Here is a 27,360-nt window from a genome sequence, read left to right as displayed (position 1 = left end):
TACAGAAAGCAATATTTGACCTCGGTATTTGAAAATGTCTCGTTACGGCCCTGTCAGTATGTGATTAATTTTGATTAATAGGCTATTATTCTAACATCTAATTGAATGACATTACTGCATCTTTTTCTTCATCTTGTTCCCCTTATTAATCTGTTAAGACACAGCATTATGCATTTGCTGTGAATGGCAATGACCAAGCTGTAGTGCATTACTAAAGGCTCTGTGTTGTGGCTTATAGTGTAGTACTAGTTAACTATTAACTAGTTAATCATCTTCAGTCAGCTGAGGCTTAAATGAGTCATCAATAGGCAAATTAAGACTTTCTGCCACCTCCACAATTTCAGTGAAAGTAAGTTTTTACTCCAGTATTTTATGTTAAATTACAGTTACATGAGGCAATATTTAACAAAATTGTCACATAGTTGTGCCCAACTCCCTGTGTGGTAAAAAAAGAGAAAAAGCTATATGTGTGCTCATTAGAAGTTACAGGCAAGATGAGTGTGGGGCACTCCTGAATTTACGAGTGATTACGCAAATCTTGTTAGGAAATGTAGGCCTACCAGCCACATACATAGACTAGAGGTTACCCCTTTGCACAGAGCCTGTGTTATAACCATACTGTAATCAATGACCAAGTCTTAATCTGTTATTTAACTGTGTAAGATTTTTAGTTGTTTACTTCCAGAATTCATGCTACCCATTCACTAATGTTACCTTTTTCATGAATACATACCACCACCATCAAATTCAGGTATTCATTATGACTGGAAAAATTGCACTTTTCATACATGAAAGGGGGATCTTCTCCATGGTCCGCCATCTTGAATTTCCAGAAATAGACAGTTTTAGCTGCAAAAATGACTGTACTTGGGCCATAACAGAAAATATTAGTTAATTACTTAGTAAACTTTCATGAAAAGATCAAATTTGGCAATAGGCAACCCAGTTTCAATGAGCAGCATAGTTGCAGTACCTTTTTTGACCATTTCCTGCAGTGTACCTTTAAGGCTCTTGGCAATGTCATAGCAGTGTTGCTATAATGTAATTGAGTCTTTTCATTAATGAGTGAACGGCCCACCGGAGGGCCCATCTACGCAAAGAGGCTGCGGAATCCGACTTGCCTCGAGAGTTAATTGGAAAAAATAGTGCTGTGTGATGCACCCGAAAAAGGACTGTATGATAGGGGCTGGTGCAGGTAACAACAAACACCACAGGCTGTCCGGCCAGAACAGTATGAAGATGTCCAATGAAGTCAGACACACACAGATGTAGAAGTGAAACCGTGGTTTTACTATAAAGGTAAAGAAACAAAACAAGACATAAGCAAATATACATAAATGAAAATACACATAATACTATATACAATATACAATATATACAATGAGGAAACGATAGCTGCCTACAGCAGCTATCTTACCAAGGGGGAGGGGGAACATGAAGGTGACTGCCTACAAGCAGCCATCTTAAGCAGGGGGAATGAGAAGGGGACAACATGACACAGCTACCTATAGTATGCAGTGCAGACCTGGGGCATGGAGATGTGCCTGCCTACAGCAGACACACAGAGCATGCGTTACACAGAAACATGTGAAATGTAAGCACTACTCCACCATAGCAGTACATTACTGAGCCAATGTACTCTCTGGCAGAACCGTGGCATGGAGAATGAGCAACATTCTATGCAGCTACAAGACAATACAAACTGTACAGTAAACATACAATACAATAAGACAGTCATAATACAGTAACAACATAATACAGTTAACTCACTCTCAGAGACGCACGGCAAGCAAAGAGTACACGAGATGGAACGCTGGACCCCGATACGTCCAAGAGCAGAGAGAGAGAGTTGGGTCCCATAGATTCCCCGTCCGAACAGTGGTCTGAGGTCTGACCTCTGTCCTGGCCCTATATGCACACGGCAGCACAGCAGGGTGCCGAGCAGGGGGGGTGTGCCTGTTGCCGGGGGGGCCCTAGCAACACAGTCAAGGGCCAGGAGTGGAAAATCACCGGTGTACAGGTCAAGCAGAGAGAGCAGAGCAGTAGAGGGAGGGGGGACAGGTAGCCCACCAGTAACGGGGGATGGGCAGCTTGCTAAGGCCAGTGAGGAGAGACCTGACTTTTGAGGGCTCAGGGGACTCAGGGCCCACAATTCTTAACAGCCGCCCCCAACTTTGTGGAACAAAGTTGAAAACTGGTGGTGAGGTCAAAGGATGGGAGGCTGATGGGTCAGACGACAGGTGGCGTGTGATCTGGTCCCAGACCTAGGCCGTGCTGTCAACTGCCACAAGCTCCTGGTGTGTGGGGTGAGTGATGACTAGAGTCACAAGTCCTGTGTCTGGGCCGCCCCATCTGCCCACGACGACTGGACCGGTGAGGCTCCGATGCTGATGAAGGGTGATGCTGGTGAAGCTGCTCCTGCTGCTCCTCCACACAGCTGTGTGGAACTGCTGACCTGGGGTGGACACTCGGGGAATGACTCTTGATGGCGGCGCTGACCGTGGCCGCCCCATGATGGGCTCTGGCAGGTGTGCGTCGTGGCTCCTTCCTGCCACTGGTGCTGATGTTGCGACGCACAACCTGAGCCGAAGACGAGTGGTGAAGCTGTCGAAGAGGGAACCGCCAGTTGGAGCTGTCAGCTGGGCTGCTGGCTGAGCTGACTGCTCGACGACCAGGGTCCTCTGTTGGCTTCCGATGATGCCTGCTAACCGCTGCCTGAGCCAGCCTGCCTGAGGTGTGGCGCTGGCGCTTGGGCAGACTGATGACGGCTAGCAGGTGTCTGTGCCCCCGTGAACAGACAACGAGCTGACTGCTGTAACTTGGCTAGGCCTTGGACCTCGTGAAGCACTTCGAGGTGGGTGCAGTTGCACTGCCGACAGCGAGCCTTCAGGAAATACTGGGCAGTCTGATGGTCCCGACCACACCTCAAGCACTTCTGTCCAGCCTTAATCCAGTTCACTCGCTGCTGAGTGGTGAGGGACTTGAATACAGGGCACAAGTTGAAATAGTGCTCTGTTGTCCTGCAGCAGGGACAGAACTTCTGTGGCTCTCTCTGATGAGCCGACGATGAAGATGACGAAGATGAAGGCGATGATGAGGAAGATGACGATGAGGAAGATGACAATGATGACTGGTGTGTGCCTGATGACTTGGCAGGGCAGTCAGCTAAGAGGACAGTGGTGGGCGTGACACTGTGCTCTGCTGAGCTGGCATGTCCTCCAGGTGACCCCGAATGGCTCTCTGCGGCTTCCGGGGGAGGGTCCAACTGCTCGTCCAGCCTGGACCTGGACTTCATGCTCCAACCACTCTGCGAAGTCCAACAAGTGGGAACAGGAACACGGTGAGGGCCCACGTGCCTCCTGAATGCCACACGCAGCTCGTGTGGCAGCTTTGGGAGCAGACGAGACACGTGTGAGCCGCACCTCAGCTCCAGCTGCTCCTGTGTGCCCATCTTGTTAAGCATGCCCACCAGTGCCTGGATCTTGAGGGCAAAATTCCGGAAGCCCCTCTGGTCGCCGCTGCTGATGGGAGGTTCTGCCAGGACCCTGCTGATCTGCCTCAGGGCCAGCTTGTGAGGCTGACCAAACAGCTTTGTAAGAGCTGCCATGGTGTCGCTGTAGGGGGAGCTGCTGTGGCAGTAGGCGTCTGCTACTAACAGAGCATCCTCCAGCTTGAGGTGGTCGAGCAGGATCTGGTATTTAAACCGCTCCGTGGCATCAGGGGGCAGGATGTTGTCGAGGGCGAGCTGCATCCGGTTGAACTGGCGGGGGTCGTCATCGGTGAACAGCGGGATCTTCATCTTCGGGCCCCTGTAGGACGTCTCCTGACAGGGCGGAGATGGGAGTCGCGCTGGCTGACGTGGAGACTGTGGCTGCCTGTGCCGGCCCCAGCCTATGGCCCTCTGATCTGCTGATGAGTGAGGCGCAGGCTGTGGCCTCTCTGCAGATGAAGCGTGGCGTGGGCTATATGGAGCCGTATACGTAGGCGTGGGCACAGGACCTGGTGAGGACGTCTGACCTGGTGGCAGATGCAGACTCCTTCTGGACTTCATTGGTGCCGCATACACCGGAGAGGACTGCTGCTGCAGTCGTGGCTCTGGTGGCGGTGATGCTGCTGCAGCAGAAGCGTAGCATACTGGTGTAGGAGGCGTTGGGAAGTCATCATCTGGCGATGCAGGTGGAGGCGGAAGGGGACGTGCCTCTGCTCCTGGGGCATGCTGGCGAAGCTCTGGTGCTGTCGCTGCTGGCACCTGGAGACCAGCCTGGTGCAGCTGCATGAGGAACTGCACATCTCTCTTCAGCTGCTGATTCTCCTCCTGCATCTGACGATTGTCTGCACGCATCCTCCTGCAGTCGTCCCGCATCTCCCTCCGTATCTGCCTGTTGTCCTCTCGCAGCTGACGAAGGACTGCAAGGAATGCTGCCGAAGTGTCATGGGTCTGTGCAGCAGGGAGAGACTGTGTCACCTCCCGGGGCCTGCTGTCTCCAGTGACGGGGAAGGCCATGTCTGTGTGTGTCTGATCCTGGGGCAGACGTCGCTGTGGCAGAGTCACCAGGAACTCGTCGAGCCTACGAGGCTGGTGGGGCTCACGGCGAGGACGAACGCTGACCTCAGGGAAGGACATCTTCACTGTGGCAAATGTTGTATCCGGCTCGAAGGACCATGAAAAAAATAGTGCTGTGTGATGCACCCGAAAAAGGACTGTATGATAGGGGCTGGTGCAGGTAACAACAAACACCACAGGCTGTCCGGCCAGAACAGTATGAAGATGTCCAATGAAGTCAGACACACACAGATGTAGAAGTGAAACCGTGGTTTTACTATAAAGGTAAAGAAACAAAACAAGACATAAGCAAATATACATAAATGAAAATACACATAATACTATATACAATATACAATATATACAATGAGGAAACGATAGCTGCCTACAGCAGCTATCTTACCAAGGGGGAGGGGGAACATGAAGGTGACTGCCTACAAGCAGCCATCTTAAGCAGGGGGAATGAGAAGGGGACAACATGACACAGCTACCTATAGTATCTGTGCAGACCTGGGGCATGGAGATGTGCCTGCCTACAGCAGACACACAGAGCATGCGTTACACAGAAACATGTGAAATGTAAGCACTACTCCACCATAGCAGTACATTACTGAGCAATGTACTCTCTGCAGAACCGTGGCATGGAGAATGAGCAACATTCTATGCAGCTACAAGACAATACAAACTGTACAGTAAACATACAATACAATAAGACAGTCATAATACAGTAACAACATAATACAGTTAACTCACTCTCAGAGACGCACGGCAAGCAAAGAGTACACGAGTGGACGCTGGGACCCCGATACGTCCAAGAGCAGAGAGAGAGAGTTGGGTCCCATAGATTCCCCGTCCGAACAGTGGTCTGAGGTCTGACCTCTGTCCTGGCCCTATATGCACACGGCAGCACAGCGGGGTGCCGAGCCAGGGGGTGTGCCTGTTGCCGGGGGGGCCCTAGCAACACAGTCAAGGGCCAGGAGTGGAAAAACCAGTGTACAGGTCAAGCAGAGAGAGCAGAGCAGTAGAGGGAGGGGGGACAGGTAGCCCACCAGCAACGGGGGATGGGCAGCTTGCTAAGGACAGTGAGCAGAGGCCTGACTTTTGAGGGCTCAGGGGACTCAGGGCCCACAATTCTTAACATTAATGATCCGACTCCTGACATGACAAATGTGTAGAGGAAGTGACTGACTAGTGTCCATATCTTCCTGAACTTCTGGTAGCTGGACATTGGTATTGTTGACTACTTTCAGTGCTCCTACGGGGAAACTATTGGGCTGTAATTTTAGAGCAGTGTTGCCCAACCTTTTTTATCCTGCGTACCCCCTAAGCAATTTTGTCATATGATGAGTACCCCTCTCACTCATGCTCTATATCTGTTACTCAATCCCAATGTGACTACACTCCATATATTTGTCATTATTAAATTTTTCCAAGTACCCCCTGAGGTGTGCTTGCGTACCCCTAGTGGTACATGTACCCCTGGTTGGGAGACACTGTTTTAGAGTATGGAGTCCACACACTTGGAAAATCTGATGAAGACAATAGTTGAAACGTCATCCTATTTTGCTTTGTTTATTTTAAGTGTGCAGACTCCTAACTCTAGAATTACACAGTTAGCATTTGTTCTCCACCTTTTCTTGGGATGTGCACAATATTCACCTTCAACTGAACCTATTGGGCTACCGACTACCTAGTGAGAAGACTGCTCACATGGTTTAGCAGGAGACAGAAAACGGTGTACTCTGGTATGACGTGTGTTCACAATTGCAAAACGGGCATCACTCACACCCAACCTCAGAAAAGCAATGTTTGTATTGACATTGGCATTTTCCTACATTACAATAGTGTTCTACTTGAACAAGTAGTCTATGGACAACATGTCTTATACTGTGAGAAGAGTTTTGTTCCATGCGCTTCTGGAGTGTTACTTCCCAAAAGCACCAGGTTTTACGGCGGACTTGTAAAGCTCTACATCTGGTTTTGATTAGGACCGTGCAAGCAGCTAAGCCGTTGGACTTGCAGACCCAATTGTCACAGGAGCAACTCCCCACACTGGTAGGTGGGAGAAGAGGGTGGAGTGAATAGTGCTACCCTCCGTCAGCTTCCACTGTGACGACGGAGGTGCTCTGACTATTAAAATGTTAAATAATAGGCTGCTGTATTGAAAATAGCATGTTGAAAGAAATGTTGATGATTGAGCAATGCACAGTACCAAGGAAGCATTTCATGTGATGTGGTCTGTACATTGCCTTGCTCCAGAAAAAAAAGTTTTGTCCCATTTCAACAAGAGATTGCATTGCTCACACTGGCCTTGACTTGTCAGTATCCGAAGATGTGCTCTGTGTTGTGATATGCATGGGCGATACTGTTTCGACCAGTGGTTTTCAAAGTGGGGGTCGGAGACCCCTGGGGGGGGGGGGGTTAAACAATATTCCTATTAGTTAATAACTTGCATCTCTGAACATACTACTATTATCGTTATATGATTTATTCCAATGAGGCACTGACACTGACACAGGCATAGTGCACAGTGATGTACGATCATGTAAAGAGGGGGGCTTGGCTAGAATCTACTCGTATATGGGGGGCCTTGTCATGGTACAGTTTGGGAACACCCGGTTTAGACACATAGGCTACCTTGTATCAGGTCATAATAATCAGAATATTATAGGCCCAACAGAGTTACAGATTCCTCAACAATTGTCGTAGGCTTCTGCACTAACCTAATGTTACTAAAGAGAGATGTGGACACACTACACAGTCAGTGTAGGGGGTTATTGCAGTACTTCTGGTTTTATAAGATTTCACCGTTAAGTCTGCAACAGTTGCCAAATAGGCTACCCAATCACATCCCTGCCAAAGAAACAGCCCTGTGTAGAGGTTTGCAAAAATATATAATAATGTTTCTCAAACAATGGGCAGGGCAGGTTTGTTCATCACAGATAGAAAAAGAGGTCATAAAACAAGACGTGTTACCGCTTTCTTACTCTTGAATTCAACTTATGCTCAAATTTCATTTTAAAATGTATGCCAGTGGAAGTTGGCAGATTGACAATTATGTGTTAATTTGGCTAGGTTCCTGTTCACAAATAAACTGTCCTTATTCAGAAAATAGATTGAGTTTGGTGCAAGTCGCACAGAATAAGAAGTTGTGAAATATTTGGAGTAGTCTTGGCAACTACTGAACACTCACTCTCCTGAGCCCTGTCCCAAAAGATCATCAGAGAACAGAAACCCTGTCAGGGAGGAGCGTCTTGCTCTCAAACCCACAACAAGAAAACAGCAGGCAAGCAGTGGCCAGCCAGCCCTAAGTAGAAGGAAGAGACAGCAAGATACATGTTGTCAAGACAGCCATGTCTACCTTTCTTATTGGCATTTTGACCGTCCTGTTGCCTCTTTTTCTATTTTGTTTACTCCTTGAGCCCAGGAAAAGGTAAGAGAGAGGCATGTTATATAGCGCAGTTTAAATGTTTTATAGCCCAATGCATCAGGTTTCAAGGTATCATTTCAGCCGCGGTCCCAAATAGAAGCGTTTTTTTAATCACGATAAGTTTTATCTGCACTCATTTTTTTTAAGGAAGTTTCTGATAGTCTGTTCCGTCAGAGAATGTGTTGAAAACAAGAATGTAGATGCACTACGCGTTCACGTTTTCTACACGTGCTCAGTAGAATAGGAGCCCAGTAGCCTATGTTTGTTATGCAGGCGTACTTTTTAGCAATTAGAACAAATTAATTGTTTTATGGTGGTGCGATACTATGTTTTGTTTTCTCTAGACGTCCCGGTGAGCCACCGTTGGAAGCTGGATGGATCCCGTTTCTTGGGGTGGCATTAGATTACGGCAAAAATCCATTGGCTTTTCTGCAGGAGATGCAGAAACAGTACGGTAATATATTCACATGTAAAATCGCAGGAAAGTACTTCACATTCATTACGGATCCGTTTTCCTTTCCGGCTGTTGTTCGACAGGGAAAAAACTTGGATTTTCAGAAGTTCGCCGTCGGCTTTTCACAGCGGGTAGGCTAATGCAATTTTGAGACTCAGAGTGAATGGATGAATGAATGAATGAAGTGACCGTAAATAAACCTCAATAAACGTCACACGGTGAAGTCCAAGTTAATTATCACCGTGACCCAGTCCGCGCGCGCGCGCGCGCGCACACACACACACACACACACACACACACACACACACACACACACACACACACACACACACACACACACACACAAGTTGGAGCAAGTTGAGCAAAGTTTACACACCACACAAACAGGCCTAGCCTACTTAATGCACTACATCTCATTTACAGTTTGGACAATTACGCATGAGCCTACATTCTTTTACACCTGCACAATAACGCATAACCAGCTTTCATTTCCCCACCTGTTCTATTTCTATTCTCTCTTAGGTCTTTGGTCATGCTGATCTCCTCGCACCTGCCTATTACAATGGCTACAGAGAGGTCCATTCCATATTTCACCAGACATTACAGGGGCCGTCACTCGCTCAGTTAGCTCAGAGTATGCTGAGTAACTTACAGACGGTGTTGAGGCAGAATCTTCCCAAGGGCGAGGGCTGGGAGGTGGAGGGACTTCAGAGTTTCTCCAATCGCATCATGTTTGATGCGGGATATTTAACCATCTTCGGGCAGCAAGATTCAGCGGGGCCGTTGGCAAATACAGACGACACGCCGGCCAAGGCAGACATGGGAATGCGTCAAGTAGCTCAACACTTTTTGGTTTTTGATCGGGCCTTCCCGGAGATGGCGGCGGGACTGCCCATTCACTTGTGCGTACGCGCGTGGCTGGCGCGCGAGGCCCTGGCGGAGAAGCTCAACCATTCCCGACTGCAGCGCAATCACAGCATGTCTGCTCTCATCCGGCGCAGGATGGATGCATTTGACAACATGCCGTTGGACGAGCGGGGGAAGGCAGGCACGCATGTGTCCATGCTCTGGGCCTCGCAAGCCAACACGCTTCCTGCTGCCTTCTGGAGCCTCTACTACATGCTCAGGTATGCTGTGAGCTTGGAACGGGTCCAAACAGGTTGTGTTACGCAGTCGCAGATACAGTGCCCTCCATAATTATTGGCACCCCTGGTTGAGGTGTGTTAAAAGCCTTAAAATAAATTCAGTGTTTATTGCAGAAGAATACTGTCACACTGAAAATTGTAGGAAAATGTAGCCTTCAACTCAAATAAATTGTAAGAAAATAAAAAAATCCCTGACTAAAAAATAATTATTTTTCATTAAATCACCTGTTCCACAATTATTGGCACCCTTAACAATTCCCAGGAAATAAATATAATTGAAGCATTTCTGTCATTTCTACAGTAGTTTACAAAGTTTACCAGAGTATGTAGGAACATTTAATTAGTAATTCATCACTTCCTGTTTCCCTGGGGTATAAATATGACGTGACACCGAGGCCATTTCTCTTATCCACTCTTAAACATGGGAAAGACAAAGGAACACAGCATACAAGTGAGGCAGATGTGCGTCGACCTTCACAGGTCAGGCAGAGGCTACAAGAAGATTGCCACTCAACTGCAGCTGCCCATATCCACTGTGAGAGGAATAATTAAGAAGTTCCAAACAACTGGAACAGTGGTAAACAAGCCTGGACGAGGACCCAAGTTTATTTTGCAACAAATGGTAGCATCCTGGGGTCACAAAGTCTCCAAATCAACCATCAGGCGCTGTCTACACGCCAACAAGCTGTTTGGGAGGCATGCACGGAGAAAACCTTTCCTCACTCACAATCATAAACGCAAACGTCTGGAGTTCGCCAAGCGGTATTGGGGCTTCAACTGGGACCGTGTGCTTTGGTCAGATGAGACCAAGATTGAGCTTTTTGGCAACAAACACTCTAAGTGGGTCTGGCGTGCCACGAAAGATGCGCATGCTGAAAAGCACCTCATACCCACTGTGAAGTATGGGGTTGGGTCAGTGATGCTGTGGGGCTGTTTCGCTTCCAAAGGCCCTGGGAACCTTGTTAGGGTGCATGGCATCATGAATGCTTTGAAATACCAGGACATTTTAAATCAAAATCTGTTGCCCTCTGCCCGAAAGCTGAAGATGGGTCGTCACTGGGTCTTTCAGCAAGACAATGACCCTAAACATATGGCCAAATCTACACAGAAATGGTTCACCAGACACAAAATCAAGCTCCTCCCATGGCCATCTCAGTCCTCAGACCTCAACCCCATTGAGAACCTGTGGGGTGAGCTGAAGAGGAGAGTACAGAGGAGAGGACCCAGGTCTCTGGATGATTTAGAGAGATTCTGCAAAGAGGAATGACTGAAGATCCCTCTTTCTGTCTTTTCCCATCTTGTGAAACATTATAGGAGAAGATTAGGTGCTGTTTTGTTGGCAAAAAGGGGTTGTACAAAATATTAACACCAGGGGTGCTAATAATTGTGACACACATTATTTGATGTCAAATAATTATTTCTTTATGTGGGATTTTTTCCCCACTAAATAAATGCACTTGTATTGAAGGTTGGATTTTTACTCTTTTTTCCATTAAGGTCCCATATTATTTAGAAAATAATAATAATAATTGGAAGCTAAAAAACACATCTCAACCAGGGGTGCCAATAATTATGGAGGGCACTGTATGTACAAAGTACCGGATTGGATGAGTGAAGTAGAAGTAGTACAAATGCCATCAAGAAACTGACTTGAGCAGAAGAAGTGCTCTTCTCATACCATACTCAAGTAGAAGTAGCCTACTAAAGTATTCAAAATGTAATTACAGGTAGACCTCTTTCAGAAATACTTCTGAAGTACCGACAGTAAAAGTAGAAGTACAATCATTTAGAAACTGCTACTCAATACTGAAAGTGCAAGTAGTATTCAAACATTACCACATGTTCTGAAAGTAAAAGTACAATGTGGGCAGGGCATTCATGGGTGAGCGGTTAGTGCATCAGACTTGTAATCCCAAAGGTTGCCAGTTCGACTCCCGACCCGCCAGGTTGATGGGGGAGTAATTAACCAGTGCTCTCCTCCATCCTCCTCCATGACTGAGATCCCCTGACCATGGTACCGTCCCGCCGCACTGCTCCCTTGAGGCGCCATTGGGGGCTGTCCCCTTGCTCGGGTGAGGCATACAGCAATTTCGTGAATACTGGAGTGCTATGTCACAATGACAATGGGAGATGGGAGTTTCTCAGTTGGGCCTTCACTTCACTTTCACTACACAAGTCCCTGCTGTGTAAGTTAAAGGGACACTGTGCAGGAAATGGTCAAAAAGGTACTGCAACTATGCTGCTTATAGAAATTGACTGCCTATTGCCAAATTTGATCTTTACATGAAAGTTTACTAAGTATTAAACAAATATTTTCTAGTATGGTCCAAGTACAGTCTGCTGCTAAAAATGGCTATTTTTAGAAATTCAAAATGGCGGACCATGGAGAAGATCCCCCTTTTCATGTATGAAAAGTGCAATTTTTTCAGTCATAATGAATGCTTAGAATTTGATGCTGGTGGTAAGTATTCATGAAAAAGGTAACATTAGTGAATTGGCAGCATGAATTCTAAAAATAAACAACTAAAAATCTCACACAGTGTCCCTTTAAGCCTAATGGTAAACTTCAAAATAGAATAGTCCAGATGCATCATCCTTATGAAGGCAAAGGGCTCACACATAAACAGGTTAAGCACTGCCTTCAGATGAACTTACTCAGGCTTTACTTTTCATAAACGACTTTCATAAACCTTTCATAACTACTTTCATAAAGTATTTTAAAATGCATCGGAGTAAAAGTATTACATTCACCATAAATATGTAGTGAAGCAAGGAAGGGAAGTAGGAAGAAAAAATCTCTCCAACAACAGTTTCTGCATTTTAGTAGGCCTACTTAAGTAGAGTACTTAAGTAGGTTAGTTCTATTTCATTACCATACAACTCTGCTCAGTTGTTGTAAACTGCGGATCCAAGAGTCATTCCCCTGATGTGATGATGGAAACAGACAAATTAAACTCTAGTGCGCTTGACACCGGGGAATAAAACAACGCTGTGATGGCGTGACCACCACTAATGTTGTGTGTGTGTGCTCTGACCATCAAGCCAAGTAGTAGTCCGATCCTCAGTTTGCTACCCAGAAAGGCAATGGGTTCGACTCCTGACGGGGCAACACTGCTCTCCACAGAGACTCTCAAAAGTACAATATATACAGTCGAAAGATGAAAGAAAGCCCATTGGGAAACTCCAACTCCCATTGTCATTGTGACACAGCACTCCACAGCACACAAGTGAACACTGCACACTGCACACAATGAAATTGCATTTATGCCTCACCCGTGCAAGGGGGCAGCCCTCAGTGGCGCCCCATGGGGAGCAGTGCGGTGGGACGGTACCATGCTCAGGGTACCTCAGTCATGGAGGAGGATGGGGGAGAGCACTGGTTGATTACTCCCCCCACCAACCTGGCGGGTCGGGTGTCGAACCGGCAACCTCTGGGATGCAAGTCTGATGCCCTAACGCTCACCCATGACTGCCCTATACAGTCTACAATCATGTGACACTGGCTCAATGCCAAATGTTGTGGTCATATCAAATGTCATCATACGACGTTCGCGTTCAACAACTACATGGAACGTTCACCATTTAAAATGACCTACTTTGTTTTGAAATGGTTGAGAGGATTTGAATGAAGGTGCTTGAATTTGACATCTCTCAACTCCCACCCTCTCCCTCTCTGTGTGTTTGTGTGTGTGTGTGTGTGTGTGTGTGTGTGTGTGTGTGTGTGTGTGTGTGTGTGTGTGTGTGTGTGTGTGTGTGTGTGTGTGTGTGCCGCCAGTTGTCCACAGGCTCTGAGTGCTGCCCGTGCAGAGGTGGACCGTGTGGTGGAGCAGTCAGATGACCCAGATCAGCCAATCAGCATGTCAAAGGAACAGCTGGACTCCATGTTTGTGTTAGGTAAATCAAGAAATACATACACCACCAGATAATAGGGCTGGGCAATATGACGATATATATTGTTATCGCGATATAAAAGTGTATATCGTGACCTTTCTCCTATATCGTTTATATCGTGATAGTAATTTTATCAGTTGTATACAATTGAATTTCATTTAATGACATTTCATGTTGTCACAATACACACTATAAGTTCATGTAATGGAAAAAATAACAATAAAAAGATCAACTTTAAAGAAAGGTTGTTTTGCGACATGAACAAATGAAGAGCAAATAAAGATAATAACTGAAAACGTAGGCCTATGTAATTGTGCTATATCGTGATATATATCGTTATCGTGATATAAAGTAATCCATATCGTGATATAGTTTTTTTTCCATATCGCCCAGCCCTACCAGATAAAGAGATACTGTAATGAAGAGGCAAGAAAGTATCACACAATTCTCTCCTGAGAAACTTTATCGCACTAAAACTCTGAGCGTGTGGCAGCTTTTGGCCTCTTGGTGAAGAAAAAAACACATGGATCATGGATGGCCATGGTTAGGGAGTTGGACTGTGGATAAGAGTGTTGCAGGTTCGAATCCCACCCTAAAGAGCCGTACACACATCACTGCTATTTACTAGCTTCTCGCTTGCTCGCCTACTCGCCTCTCGTTCGTGGAGCGTTCGCTGAAAGTTCCCTCGACTTTAACTGCCAATGAACAGGCGAGAAGTACCGAACTCTGCCTTCCAATTGGTTACTCGCTTACTCGCCTCGCTCGAAGATAAAATATTTTCAACTCGGGATCCGCCCAAATCGCATCGCTTGTACAGTACTCGCCTACTGGCCTGCTAGTCTCGCTGGAACACATTGACATTCTATTGAGTTCATTCGCTGAGCGAGTAACTAGCAGCGACGTGTGTGTACGGCCCTTTACCTTTCCCTACTGCACTCCAAGGCTGAGGTGCTCTTGAGCAAATCCCCTAACCCCACACTTCTCCAGAGACTGTAACCAATACCCTGTAAATACCAAAGTTACCATGTATCAAAGCATCAGCTAGGTGTAATGTATAATGTAACATACTACTCTGTTACATGCCCATTTTACAAGGTCATAAAGCTGAATAAACTATCTGGCCAGGGACCTATTCCGACAGCAGTGAAACTTTTAGTGCCTTTTATTTGTCTCAGCTGCCAAAATATGGGCATCAGACTGACCTCACGTCCGCTAACAATGTGACAAAAGTGTCTATCCTATCCTAAAGTCGGGCTGACACAGCAAGGGACACAACACTGTCAACTATTTTGTTATCACGAGGGTACGTTGCAAACATCTATCAACCGGAATCTGTTTTATATAATACATACAATTTGGCATTTGCAACATTTAGCAAAAATGTCCATGTTATATTCAATATTTTAATGACAGGAAGCATCATAGAAGAAGCTCTGCGGCTATCCAGTGCGTCCATCATGATCCGGGTTGCCAGTGACGACTTCACCTTCACCCTGGACTCTGGCCAGACGGCCGCAATCCGCAAAGGAGACTACATTGCCATGTACCCCCAGCTTATACACATGGACCCAGAGATATATCCCAGTCCTACGGTACCAGTCACACCGTCACACCTGGCAACCGTATCTCACGCCTTTCGTGAAGTATTCACGAAAAAAATAACTTCAATTTTCGTGGTGCATTCACGTTATTGCCCGTTTTTCGTGGTTGGGCAACGAAACGCTGCCTATTCATTTGAATTGCCCGACTGCTGCCTAGCGACCCACTAGTTTGACGACCTTTCGGTACCGTCACCAAACATTTCAAACAAGCAATTTAGGGTTAGGGTTAGGTTTAGGGTTTAGGGTTAAGGTTAGGGTTAAGGTTAGGGTTAGGGTTAGGTTTAGGGTTAAGTAGGGTTAGGGTTAGGGTTAGGTTTAGGTTTAGGTTCAGGTTTAGGTTTAGGGTCGTATGACATAAGGCGTAAGTACCGAAAGGGCGTCGAATTAGTGAGTCCCGAATGTATCAGCAGTGTTCTGTCAGCACCCCCTCCCCGCCCCTGCAGACGCTTGGATAACCATAGCAGCAGTCGGGCAATTCAAATGAATAGGCAGCGTTTCGTTGTCCAACCACGAAAAACGGGCAATAACGTGAATGCACCACGAAAATGAACGTTATTTTTTTCGTAAATACTTCACGAAATGACGTGAGATAGGGCTCCACCTGGAGTCAGTCTGGCACAATTACACCCACAACGTGTGAAAAACAGCTCTAGGAGGGTTGTGCTCTGTGTAGCCATGTGATATAGTGGAAAGTTTGGTACCACAGCAGGGCGGCAACTCTACTCCCCTTCACTACAAGCCAGTGTATATAGAACAGTAGATGTTGATAGACACTGACTATCGCGGTCTATTGGAACAAATATGTTGATCTTTTCCATCACCATCTTTGTTCAAGTTTTTTTTTTTCACTCAAGCACCTTGAATGACGAATGAGTATGATAATGTGCTATATAAATACTTTTGATTGATTGAATGGTTGATGGATTGATTGCACATTGGTCTTATTTACATGACAATTTTGCACTTTATGACTGTCCTGAAGATGGTTTTGTACGTACAGTGATTTTGTACATTGTGTGTCTGGAAAGCCTTTGTAAAATATCCTTTGCTTTAAAAAAAAAAAAAATTCTTGATTAGGTAAATGTAAATTTAAAGCAAATACAAACACTTGACATTGACAGTACTGATGATTATTCTTGAAAAAGGACAGGTTCATAAATGGGCAACAGCAATTTTGGACAATGAACAGGACCTTTAAAGGTACACTGTGCAGGAAATGGTGAAAAAAAGGTACTGCAACTATGTTGCTCATTGAAACTGGGCTGCCTATTGTCAAATTTGATCTTGTCATGAAAGAGAACAAGATCCCCCTTTTCATGTATGAAAAGTGCAATTTTTCCAGTCATGATGAATATTTAGAATTTGATGGTGGTGGTAATTATTCATGAAAAAGGTAACATTAGTGAATGGGTAGCATGAATTCTGGAAATAAACAATTGAAAATCTTACACAGTGTACTTTTAAGAAAGGAACACTTTTTTCAGCAATGGTATCAGTGCATTAACACCAAGTCCTCACAATAGCTTAAAGCAATAGGAGATTAAAAAGTGGTTAGCTTTGCATGCAGTGGTCATAATGAAAACAAGTAGTGTCTTACATTGAAAATCTCTTCCTTTCCTCAAAATGACCTGACGATGGCTCTAAAGTACTTGTTCGTTGAGACCCTACGGTCAAGTGCTGCAGTAATCACAAACACATATCTCTCTTCCTGCAGGAGTTCCAGTTTGATCGCTTCCTGGACGAGGCGGGGCAGAGGAAGACCCAATTCTGCAAGAACGGCCGCCGCCTGAAGCACTACCTCGTGCCCTTTGGCTCGGGGGCCAGCGAGTGTCCTGGGAGGTTCTTTGCCATGTGTGAAATCAAGATGTTCCTGGTGCTGCTGCTGTGGCACTGTGACATGGAGCTGGCGCAGGCTAACGTCCGGCTCAGCACAGACTGCACACGGGCAGGGCTGGGGATCCTGCCACCCACGCAAGACGTGCAGGTCCGCTACAAAGTCAGGCCCAGGCCCAGGAGCGGCACTGACACCGGCACCGGCACCACCTCCGGCCCACAGCAGGAGCAGCCAGCCAATCAGGAGCAGTGACAGGGGTCAGCTGAGGTGACAGTACAGTGGGTACAGAACTGAATGTGGCTAGAGACATTCTGTGTTTCACATAACACGTTCTGTGGTTTCAGAGCGAAAGCGACTAATGTCACCAAGGTTGCTGAAGGAACGTTGGTATGAATTCTCTGTCTTCGTGCTTTATTGTATTATTTGGTTTATCTGGTCACAGAGGGGCTCTGGCTCATCAACATGAGAAATTGGGCAATTCGTTACCACTGAAGCATGTCATAGGCCTACTAGATTGTCTTTTTCTCTTTCTTCATCCAAATTGTGTTCTTGCTGGTGGTGTATTTGCCGTAGTTGGCCAATCCTCAGACCAGAGATATGACTTCTGCCATTTTGATCTCTTGAGGTCACTCTGGTCTGAACATAGAGTAATGTGTTGAGGATAAAAGAGTAGAAGCAGACATGTCATACATGCGCTCACCACCATCAACTACACACACACACACACACACACACACACACACACACACACACACACACACACACACACACACACACACACACACACACACGTAAATGAGGGACAAATGGGGGCAAAATGGGGGCAGCAGTGGCATAGTGGTTAGGGAGTTGGTCTTTCAATCTGGGGGTTGTAGATTTGAATCCCAGCTGACCTCTCCCTGCACCTCCATCCATGGCTGAAGTGCCCTTGAGCAAGGCACTTAACCTCGCATTGCTCCTGGGACTGCAACCAAGACCCTAAAAAAATAAATAACTGTGAGTCGCTTTGTATGAAAGTGTCAGCAAAGTGTAATGTAGTGTAATATTTTCTGATGCTACCAGCTGGCACTAGAAGCATGCTTACGCTATGCTTGCGCTACGATAAGATATTCATGGTGATTTAGTCAGTTGGCCATTGACTACATGTAAATGTGCACCTGGTACAGACCAAAGTAACATCTTTTTTATTGGTTTTAAATGTTCAGGATGACATGCCACCATAACTGATTCAAGATGTTTGCATGCCCTATACAAGTAGTGTACCGGGCCTAGAGGCAAGAAAGCATCAATACATTGAGTTATGAATTACCAATATATATTTTTGGAGATGATGCTTTAATTGTATGATGATAAACATTAACAGGGGGCCATCCAACTACATTGTTGAAGTTCAACTTTTATAAACTTCCCTTCCCATTTGTACATGCCCAGCAGGAACTATTCACATGAGAGGATTGAGGTCATGTCATAGCCCTTAACTCTTTTGCCACGCTCTCCAAGTTGATCGAGACAAACTGGTGATGAGAGAGGCATAGTCTATGAAATTAATCTCATTAACCACCAACCGAGAATTTAATGATTGTGTGAACTCACCGCCGTTTGTTGTTTACACAACTTGTGAAATGTTATTAACACAACATTGGCCCTCTTAACCCGCTTAATGGTGTATGAATTAAGACACCATTCGAGGCGGGTTATTTGTTTTGATAAGGGAAAATAATATTTCATTCATCGTCATGGGATTATGAAAAGAGACGCACGGTAGAGCGCGTGCCTAAGCATGATGCCGACAGATGGCGATCTTGCATCACTCGATAGCGGTGCCGTGTGATGGTTACAGACTATTTTTTAGAAGTAGCCTTAGCCTACCCAGCGTGAAAAAGATTGGAAAGGGAAATAAAGTTATGCTCCCATAGAAGTATCATTGTTGTAGCTTACATTTGTACCAAAATGATGAATTTCCCGTTCTTATTCATAGCTAGGGCTGTTTGGTGGGGTGCATGGTGCCCTACTCTGTTCCGCATGTCTTGAATGATGTCTAGACAAGACTGGCACATTAATAATTTGTTATCTTACACTACACTCTATTACCCAAGTTATGGAAATGATTGATCATGCGAACCATTGATCTTTTTATGTGCTCCGCCAAGATGGCAACGTACGCACGTGGTCAAAAAGTAGTCCTATTATCATCACCCCAGTGGCATGGGGCAATGGATAAAAGCTGATAAAGAAAAACTTTGATGACGCATACGTCATAAGTTGGAGCGACTGCGTTCGCGCTCTCTCACGTGAAACCAATACCAGCAGCAATCTGCTGAGTAGGCCTAGCTCTTGTTGGATGTTACGCTTATCCCCCTTGGACTTGGATTTGGCGAGGTTCTCCTGGTGTGAGAAATTGAGTAAATATATCCCGAGTTAATTAAATTATATTACTCCTATTTTATTTTAATAATTAACCACTGAGCTTTATTAGTGATGCCTCTGCGCTTTCTCGGTCTTCGACGTTATACCCGTAGACTACAGAAAAACTAGACGGTCCTGCGTTGCTTGGCAACTGACTCATTTCTATGGGTCGTGTGACTCGTGCTAGGCTGTAGAGTTGGGGGAGAAGGCTACGCTGTATCCATCCCACTCCCCTGCTTCCAACTGCTTCAGATCAGAGAAGCACGATTTCTACCACAAAATGTGTGTTGTTGGAAGATGATTGGGGAACCTCGTGTGGGCTTTGGTGCTGTGACCCCAGACTGACTTGTGCTCTCATTGACTGTCATACGCATGGAGAGCGCGCGCTGTCAGAGGCTAATAACCTGCTTGCGCATGCAACAGATTACACGTTCAATAGTCTATTTACAAAGGTAGGGGAATAGACGTACTTCCAGCTTCCTGGGTAATTTAATTTTGACCATTAGAACACTTTGAATCAGAGAACAGGAGAGTCCTGCCCCCAGTTATCCAGACACATAATTGAGCGCACGGGTCGCTATGGTGATTCCAGCCTCTTTATAAAGTGGTTTTTTTAAACAATGGACAAGACGACAAGTGTTGAGAAGTTCATTAGTACTTGCGTGTATGAATAACATTTTACACACCTAATAAACATAAATTAATTCCCCCGAGCAGGTGGTAGAGTTGAGTGCGCGCTTGCGGTTTGGTGGGGGTATTCTAGTGGGAAAGATAGGCCTATTGCAATCTAGCGCTAGCACGCGTTATTCGTCCCCCTTTACTGCCCGTTTATTGGACTTAATAGCACAGCATTACTTTACTTACAACACACAATGTTTGCAGAATAATGATATTGTGTTGTAACCGGAAAGGGTTTTCTTTGCATGACTCCCTAACTTGAAGGTATGCTGTGTCAGCCAGCAGGGGCGCTGCCAGAAATGCTGGGCCCCATGAAAGATTCGAATTTTGGGCCCCCTTAAGGGCCCCTCTCAGTGCTTGGGCTCCCTTAAGGGCCCCTCTCAGTGCTTGGGCCCTAGAATCTGTACCACTTTTCCCCCCCTAGCAGCCCCCATGTCAGCCAGTATCTCTCCAGAAAGACAAAAAAATACTTTGCTTTGTCTCTTCATAAATCATAAATCACAGCTTGTATGACGTAAAATGTTAACACGGTGAATCACACCATTAGGGGTCTTTTTTTATTAGAAAGGACAACTGCTCAATCAATGCCACTCACTAAACCACCCACTCACTGGGAAGGTGAGTGTCTAGCAGTTGTAGAGACTCGCCAAACAATGTGAAATGATCGTGTTTTCGTCCCATTATATAAAAAACCCTAAGCCTATGACTAATTTAAATCAAGGGTATCAGTGTGTGACAAACTCGATTTTTACCACCTTCTGTACACAAGGTGAAGAGGCCATGGGCCTTCTTTTAAAGCCTGTAGACAGCTTCAGATAGCTGGAATTGTTGTACAGAATCCCATCAGAAGTTCTATCAACACTAATAAAAACAGAGCCTTCACAAAGATTGGGACACTCACATCTCTAAGCATCAAAACTTTGCGCATTTGACTCTGATATCTTAAGAGATAGCTCTGTCATCCAAAGCATCTTTTTTTTTTTTAAATGTCTGTCCTTAGATTAATGAACTAATTTGGAGTCAAAGAACGTGATGAAAGCCTTCTCCATTTTTTAAGATTAAACACGTCTGTTTATTTTTTTTTTTTTTAAGTCCCCATCAATTTCATGACGCAGCTTTTAGCACCATTGCACTTTTAATGGATTATTTGTCTGAGCTGATTCAAGCGATATACTGCATTTAAAAAAAAAAAAACAAGCGTAAAGTCTGTGTGTCCTTAAATGGTGTTTCTCAATAAACCAGAGAGCAAAACTTGCAGCAGTGGTTTGATGATTTATGGTTTTTTTATGTTATTTGCAAGCATATGGGGAGCAAACTTCAAGCAGAAAGGGACCCTAAAGGAAATCCCCTTCAAAACTGTTACAGTCCCCGTGTATGGTGGTTTGGTGGTGTTCTTCTGTGTGGTCCCCTGCTCTCCAAATGTGTTTGTGAGGGAAAGCTGCTCTATAGGCCCACTCGTCTTTGTTGGCTACTGAATAGGCCATTTGTGGCTGGAGAGCTGCTGCTCGTGGAGATGCTGCGGGTCAAGGCCAACGACCTGCTAACAAAACATCACAACAATCACAACAAACCAACAAATATGTAAACACAGACAGGCACAAAGGCAGTACAGCAGCAGGTACTCACACATAACCACACATATGCATGAGCACACACTCCGGCACGTGCATTTTGCGCGTGCACACGCACGCACGCACGCACGCACGCATCCCAGCACGTGCACATACAGTATACACACACACACACACCACACAAACGGTTTAGGATAAGATTCATTTTTCTGATTTCTGGAACAGTCTGTAATCTTGAGAATTTTCATTTCCAAAGCAGCAATCTCCACAAATGAGAGAGAGAGAGTGCTGTGAGCTTTATGGGCCAGAAAATACCCACTCTTCTTCCCCGCTGTTGTCATCTCAGGCCCACAAAAGATTTTCAATGTTCCTTGTATAAAACAGGTGCCACTTCCATCCACTTTTCACTAACAGCTGTGCCCTACTGCCAGGTGACCGACATTCAACATATAGGCTGGCTAGGGTTGCCAGATGATTTCCAGGCTGATGATTTCCAGCCCAAAAAATGCTCAAAACCTGCCTAGAAGCACAAAATCCTGCCCAATTTTATTGATTTCTATGGCAAAAATTGGGCGGGTTTTTCTGCTAAATGCCATTTTTACCCGCACACGGCCATCCTAAGCAGCCCAATTGGGCGGGAAACAGCCCAATCTGGCAACACTGAGGCTGGCTAGCTATTGCTGCCGCCTACATAGCACTTGCTGAAGTAGCACAGTAAGTATTCCTGTTTCAACACCCACCAATATAGTCATTTTAATGCTGGCATAATAACGGCCCAAATTAATGACAATAGATATTAAACTGCAGGATTTAAGTAAAACAAAGTCAAATATAGCTGCAAGCAGCAATGCGGGGCCAAGCAGTAAACTTGCCAGAGTCGCCACGGCAACAGAAGTAACTGCAGTGCCCCCTTTGGTCCAAATCTCGCCAATGTTGGTGTGCATTCCTTGGAGGGGAGTGTGATCACGTAAACCAAGTTTAGTTTGAATCCGTTGAAGAGCTGCCGAGATATGAGTTCACTTCCTGTTACCTGTTGGTAGCGCTAGAGAGTTTGAGCTTGGGGTCTGGATTTTTTTGTGGGAGGTCATGGGATGGACTAGAATGTGTGCAAAAACTCCTAACAGAAATTGACTAACGGTTGCTGAGATATGACCTCACTTCCTGTTTCGCCACTTTTACGACAATTTTGTTTGACTGTCACGGCTAAACTATACAAGATATCCAATATTCCTTGAGACCCCATGTGAAGCTCAGTCCAGAGACACTATATACCGAATTTTGGGCGAATTGGTCAAAAACTGGGGAAAAAATAGCATTTTTATTGAATTTTACAAAATTCAAGATGGCGGGAAAACTGTCCAGGCAGAAAATAACGTTATAGGGTGCGTTGGATTCGTCTTGGCCCAAGGATTCCAGGGATACCAGGTTTATGACAATTGGCCCAGCGATTTAAAAGTTACAAGCAGAAATGTACCTGCGACTTTCACCTGCTGGTGGCGCTAGAGTATTGGGGCTGGAAACCTAAAACTCGCTGTGGGTAATGTTGATGCTGCCTCAAATATGTGTGCCAATTTACATCATTTTTCTATGTATGGTTCTATGGGCTACCATAGACTTACAGTGAATTTTACAAAATTCAAAATGGCGGCATTTCCCTTCTGCGTTGACATAACTTCATATAGTGCGTTGAATTCGACTTGGCCCAAGGATTCTAGTGATAATAATATATTTTACATCGTGCATATGGTTTAAAAGCTACAGGCAAAAATGTAGCTAAAATTTTGACCTGCTGGTGGCGCTACAAGGTTTGATCTGGGGTTCTGATTTTTTTTGTGGTAGGTCATGGGATGGACTACTATATGTGTACAAAATCCCAACCTAATTCAACGAACGGTTGCTGAGATATGACCTCACTTCCTGTTTCACCACTTTTACGACAATTTCGATTGGCTGTCACGGCAAAACGATAAAAGATATCTAATATTCCTTGAGACCCCATGTGTAGCTTAGTCCAGAGATACTATATACCAAGTTTCGGGCGAATTGGTCAAAAACTGCCGGAAAAATAGCATTTTTATTGAATTTTACAAAATTCAAAATGGCGGGAAAACTATCCTGGCGGAAAATGACGTCATATGGTGCGTTGGATTCGTCTTGGCCCAAGGATTCCAGGGATACCAAGTTTATGAAAATTGGCCCAGCGGTTCAAAAGTTACAAGCAGAAATGTACCTGCAACTTTGACCTGCTGGTGGCGCTAGAGCGTTGGGGCTGGGGACCTATAAATTGCTGTGGGTAATGCTGACCTGGGCCCGAATATGTGTGCCAATTTTCAGCATTTTCCTACGTACGGTTCTATGGGCTGCCATAGACTTACAGTCGGAGAAGAATGGTGACTGAAGAATAAATATAGCTGCAAGCAGCAATGCGGGGCCAAGCAGTAAACTTGCCAAAGTCGCCACGGCAACAGAAGGAACTGCAGCGCCCCCTTTGGCCCAAATCTCGCCAATGTTGGTGTGCATTCCTTGGACGAGAGTGTGATCACGTAAACCAAGTTTAGTTTGAATCCGTTGAAGAGCTGCCGAGATATGAGCTCACTTCCTGTTACCTGTTGGTGGCGCTAGAGAGTTTGAGCTTGGGGTCTGGATTTTTTTGTGGGAGGTCATGGGATGGACTAGAATGTTTGCAAAAAATCCTAGCAAAAATTGACTAACGGTTGCTGAGATATGACCTCACTCCTTCAACCAAAATTGTGGCACAAGTAGCATTTTATTGAATTTCATATAGTGTGTTGGATTCGGCTTGGCCCAAGGATTCTAGTGATAGTATTATTTTCAAAATTACTCATATGGTGTAAAAGCTACAGGCAAAAACTAGCTAAGAATTTGACCTGTTGGTGGTGCTACAGAGTTTGAGCTGGGGATATTATTTTCTTTGTGGTAGGTCATGGGATGGACTACTATGGGTGCATCCCAATATGTGTCTTTGCCTCCTCCACTTGTGCTTGTCTCCTCATCGTGCCTCCTGGGCCCCTCCTCCGTGGAGAAAACGATAAAGTTTCACAGCTGTCAGTCTAGCTACAATAACTTTTGAGGGACTGTTTTTCATTCACCATCCCAATTGCAAATGAGAAAAAGACTGTACAATTGAGCTTTTGCAAGATATTGAAATATAATGCTGTTGTCAGTGATGTCATCATGACGAGAAGTAAGTGGAGGAGGCAAGTGGAGGAGGCAAGGTCACATATTGGGGTGCACCCTATGTGTGTGAAAATCCTAGCCAAATTTGACAAACGGTTGCTGAGATATGACCTCACTTCCTGTTTTGCCACTTTTACGACAATTTTGATTGGCTGTCACGGCTAAACGATTAAAGGTATCCAATATTCTTTCAGACCTTATATGAAGCTCAGTCCAGAGATACTATATAGTGAGTTTCGGGTGAATTGGTCAGAAATTGTTGGAGAAGTAGCATTTTTATTGAATTTCACAAAATTCAAAATGGCAGGAAAACTATCCTGGCGGAAAATGACGTCATAGCGTGCGTTGGATTTGTCTTGGCTCAAGGATTCCAGGGATACCAAGGTTTTGTAAATTGGCCCAGCGGTTCAAAAGTTACTAATTACAGACACCCCACCATGTTTGTTGGTGCACTAGAGCAGGGGTGGGGAAACTTTTTTTATTTCAGGGGCCACATGAAATTCTTTGGAGGGGTGTAAGCTTTCTGATGGGAGTACTATGGACACAAACCATGTCTCCCCTGTACTTTAGGTTTATATTAAAGGCAGACACCTTTAAAACACAATGTGTCATATTATTTGTGAAGCTGCTAATTATGAAATTATATTGGGGGGTGGATAAAATAACACCAAGGGCTGCAAACGGTACAGTGACTTAGGTTCCTAACATTGCATTAGACGGTTTGGGATGGAGACCTAAAATGTTTGAGTGATCAGGAAACTTATTAAGATGTATTTGCCAAATATGAGCAATAGGTACACAATGCTATGGGCTGCCTTGAAAAAACGGACCTGTTAGCATTTTTGTACGTTGCAGCAATGTGCCAGGTTTAGAATGAACCTGTTTGAGGTCTGCTGACATGTGAGGTGTGTTGTTTTACATTTGAGAGGTGTGTTATCTGGACAGCAATTGAATTTCAATATTATTATAATTTTATAAATGTTTCAATTATTATTATTGAAATAAGGAATACATTTAAGAGTGTATTGAAAAGTAATAAGTTATTTGCAACACTAAACAGAGAATCACGTTTAGCTGCTATTTAATGTATTACTTTTTGAGAGAGTGTTATTTTTGAGAGTTGTGTTTACAAACACAGTGAACCCATATAGGTGTGTGGTCAAGCTTTTCTGACATCCCCATGCAACAGAAATTGATTGGAATGTCGTCCCCCCTGGTTTGTTTGTAATAAATTATTAACTATTACAAATAGTATGCATACTTCATTTTATAGTTACAACTAGTTAAGTCACAAACATTTGCATGTTAGTGTTATGTTGTGCACTGGGTGATTGTTTGTTGGAGTTAGGAGCCAAATGTAGTACTGGAGGTTGGAGTTGACTGTACCACACTGATAATAGATGTTGACTGGTCAATAGAAGTACTGTAGTGCAGTGATTTTCAAACTATAGGCTGGGGCCCACTGGTGGGCCCTGAAGGTATTCCAAGTGGGCCTTGAAATCATTTTCCAAAAATAATACTCATATTTTGGTGTGTGTTGCTGAGGTTTTTTTTAATTGGGTGGGCCCTGAACAATTTTGACATTTGAGTGGGCCCCAAGTTGAAAAAGGTTGACAACCTCTGCTGTAGTGAATAACTGACTGACCAAGGCTGACTGGTTGGTTTATAGAGAGTGACTGTTGATGGAGAAATATTCTCTGGTAACTGATGCATTGCTGAGTAGAAATGGGTCCAGGTTCAGCTAAAAATTAACAACAAAAATGGAATAAAAACAGAAAGTTCACATTAGTCGTTAGTTTCATAGTCAAAGGTGGAACAAATTACTTTCACTGTCTTTATTGGACACTTGAGTAAAAATCAATTATCCTACATAAATGAGAAATAAGAGAGATAGGCCTAACAGATGATAAATAGTTTATATTGGCTAGTCACATCTATTACATTGAATTGGGATTTCTACATCAGTAGAATAATTAATATCTTCAAAACATAGTTTACTGTTTATAGAGACTAAAACTAATGGAATATGTAGTTGTCAATAAAGGATTAAGCATTGCAAAATTTGCAGAAGTTGGTTGATGAGTGGGAAAGGACTTGGTTTAGAGCACAACAGAAAATGCCGTTGCAGCGGAAAAAAGCTAGATAGTGGAGTGTCATGTGCATGTTAATTCATAGACACGGATGCGCAAGTGAATGTCATTTCAGAATTTAAATGTTTAGGCTACTGTAACAACACGCGACACGACATGCAAGTAGGCCTAGGTGTTTTTATTCGCTATCTCATGGATCGGGGGACACCAAGCTAGGTTACTTTGCTTAGTGACAGAAGTGCCTCTACAACCAACACAATAATAAATAAATAAGGATTTGTCAAGGATGTTTCAGCTGTCTGTTTCACAAAAAGCACAGTAGTAACTAGCAACCAGTTTTCATTATGTATTGTCCACAGAAATCAAGGTGTGAACGAGCAGAATCAATTTTTGGTCTTTTGGCGCGCTCTGCTGACGAAAACGTGTAATGCAGTATATAAAACTAACTGTACACGTCATCACATCACTGCGCATGTTCACTCAGGACTAGTTGTTCGACGGCAAGACATGCACGTTTCT

At 44.7% G+C, this 27,360-nt stretch overlaps 1 protein-coding gene across 1 annotated transcript; it reads left to right on the top strand.

The window, feature by feature from the left end:
• The first annotated feature begins 7,772 nt into the window (after positions 1-7,772).
• Positions 7,773-20,321, top strand: LOC134455492 (cytochrome P450 7A1). The gene is made up of 6 exons (XM_063206578.1): positions 7,773-7,976; positions 8,318-8,558; positions 8,950-9,554; positions 13,348-13,466; positions 14,877-15,055; positions 16,779-20,321. Exons 1-6 carry the CDS (start codon positions 7,897-7,899, stop codon positions 17,148-17,150), a joined length of 1,596 nt encoding a protein of 531 aa, XP_063062648.1. The 5' UTR covers positions 7,773-7,896; the 3' UTR covers positions 17,151-20,321.
• Positions 20,322-27,360: the final 7,039 nt, after the last annotated feature.

Source organism: Engraulis encrasicolus, chromosome 9 (genome assembly GCF_034702125.1).
Source record: "Engraulis encrasicolus isolate BLACKSEA-1 chromosome 9, IST_EnEncr_1.0, whole genome shotgun sequence".
Lineage (NCBI taxonomy): Eukaryota > Metazoa > Chordata > Actinopteri > Clupeiformes > Engraulidae > Engraulis > Engraulis encrasicolus.
Note: the sequence above shows the minus strand (reverse complement) of the source record. Positions and strands in the feature narration are given on the sequence as shown.

What these genes read in the sequence shown, in the direction of transcription:
- LOC134455492 (XM_063206578.1), top strand. Translation starts at nt 7,897, where the DNA reads ATGTCTACCTTTCTTATTGGCATTTTGACCGTCCTGTTGCCTCTTTTT. An exon ending in CCGTCGGCTTTTCACAGCGG is followed by an intron (nt 8,559 to 8,949) that starts GTAGGCTAATGC and finishes ATTCTCTCTTAG; the next exon opens with GTCTTTGGTCATGCTGATCT. An exon ending in GGACTCCATGTTTGTGTTAG is followed by an intron (nt 13,467 to 14,876) that starts GTAAATCAAGAA and finishes TTTTAATGACAG; the next exon opens with GAAGCATCATAGAAGAAGCT.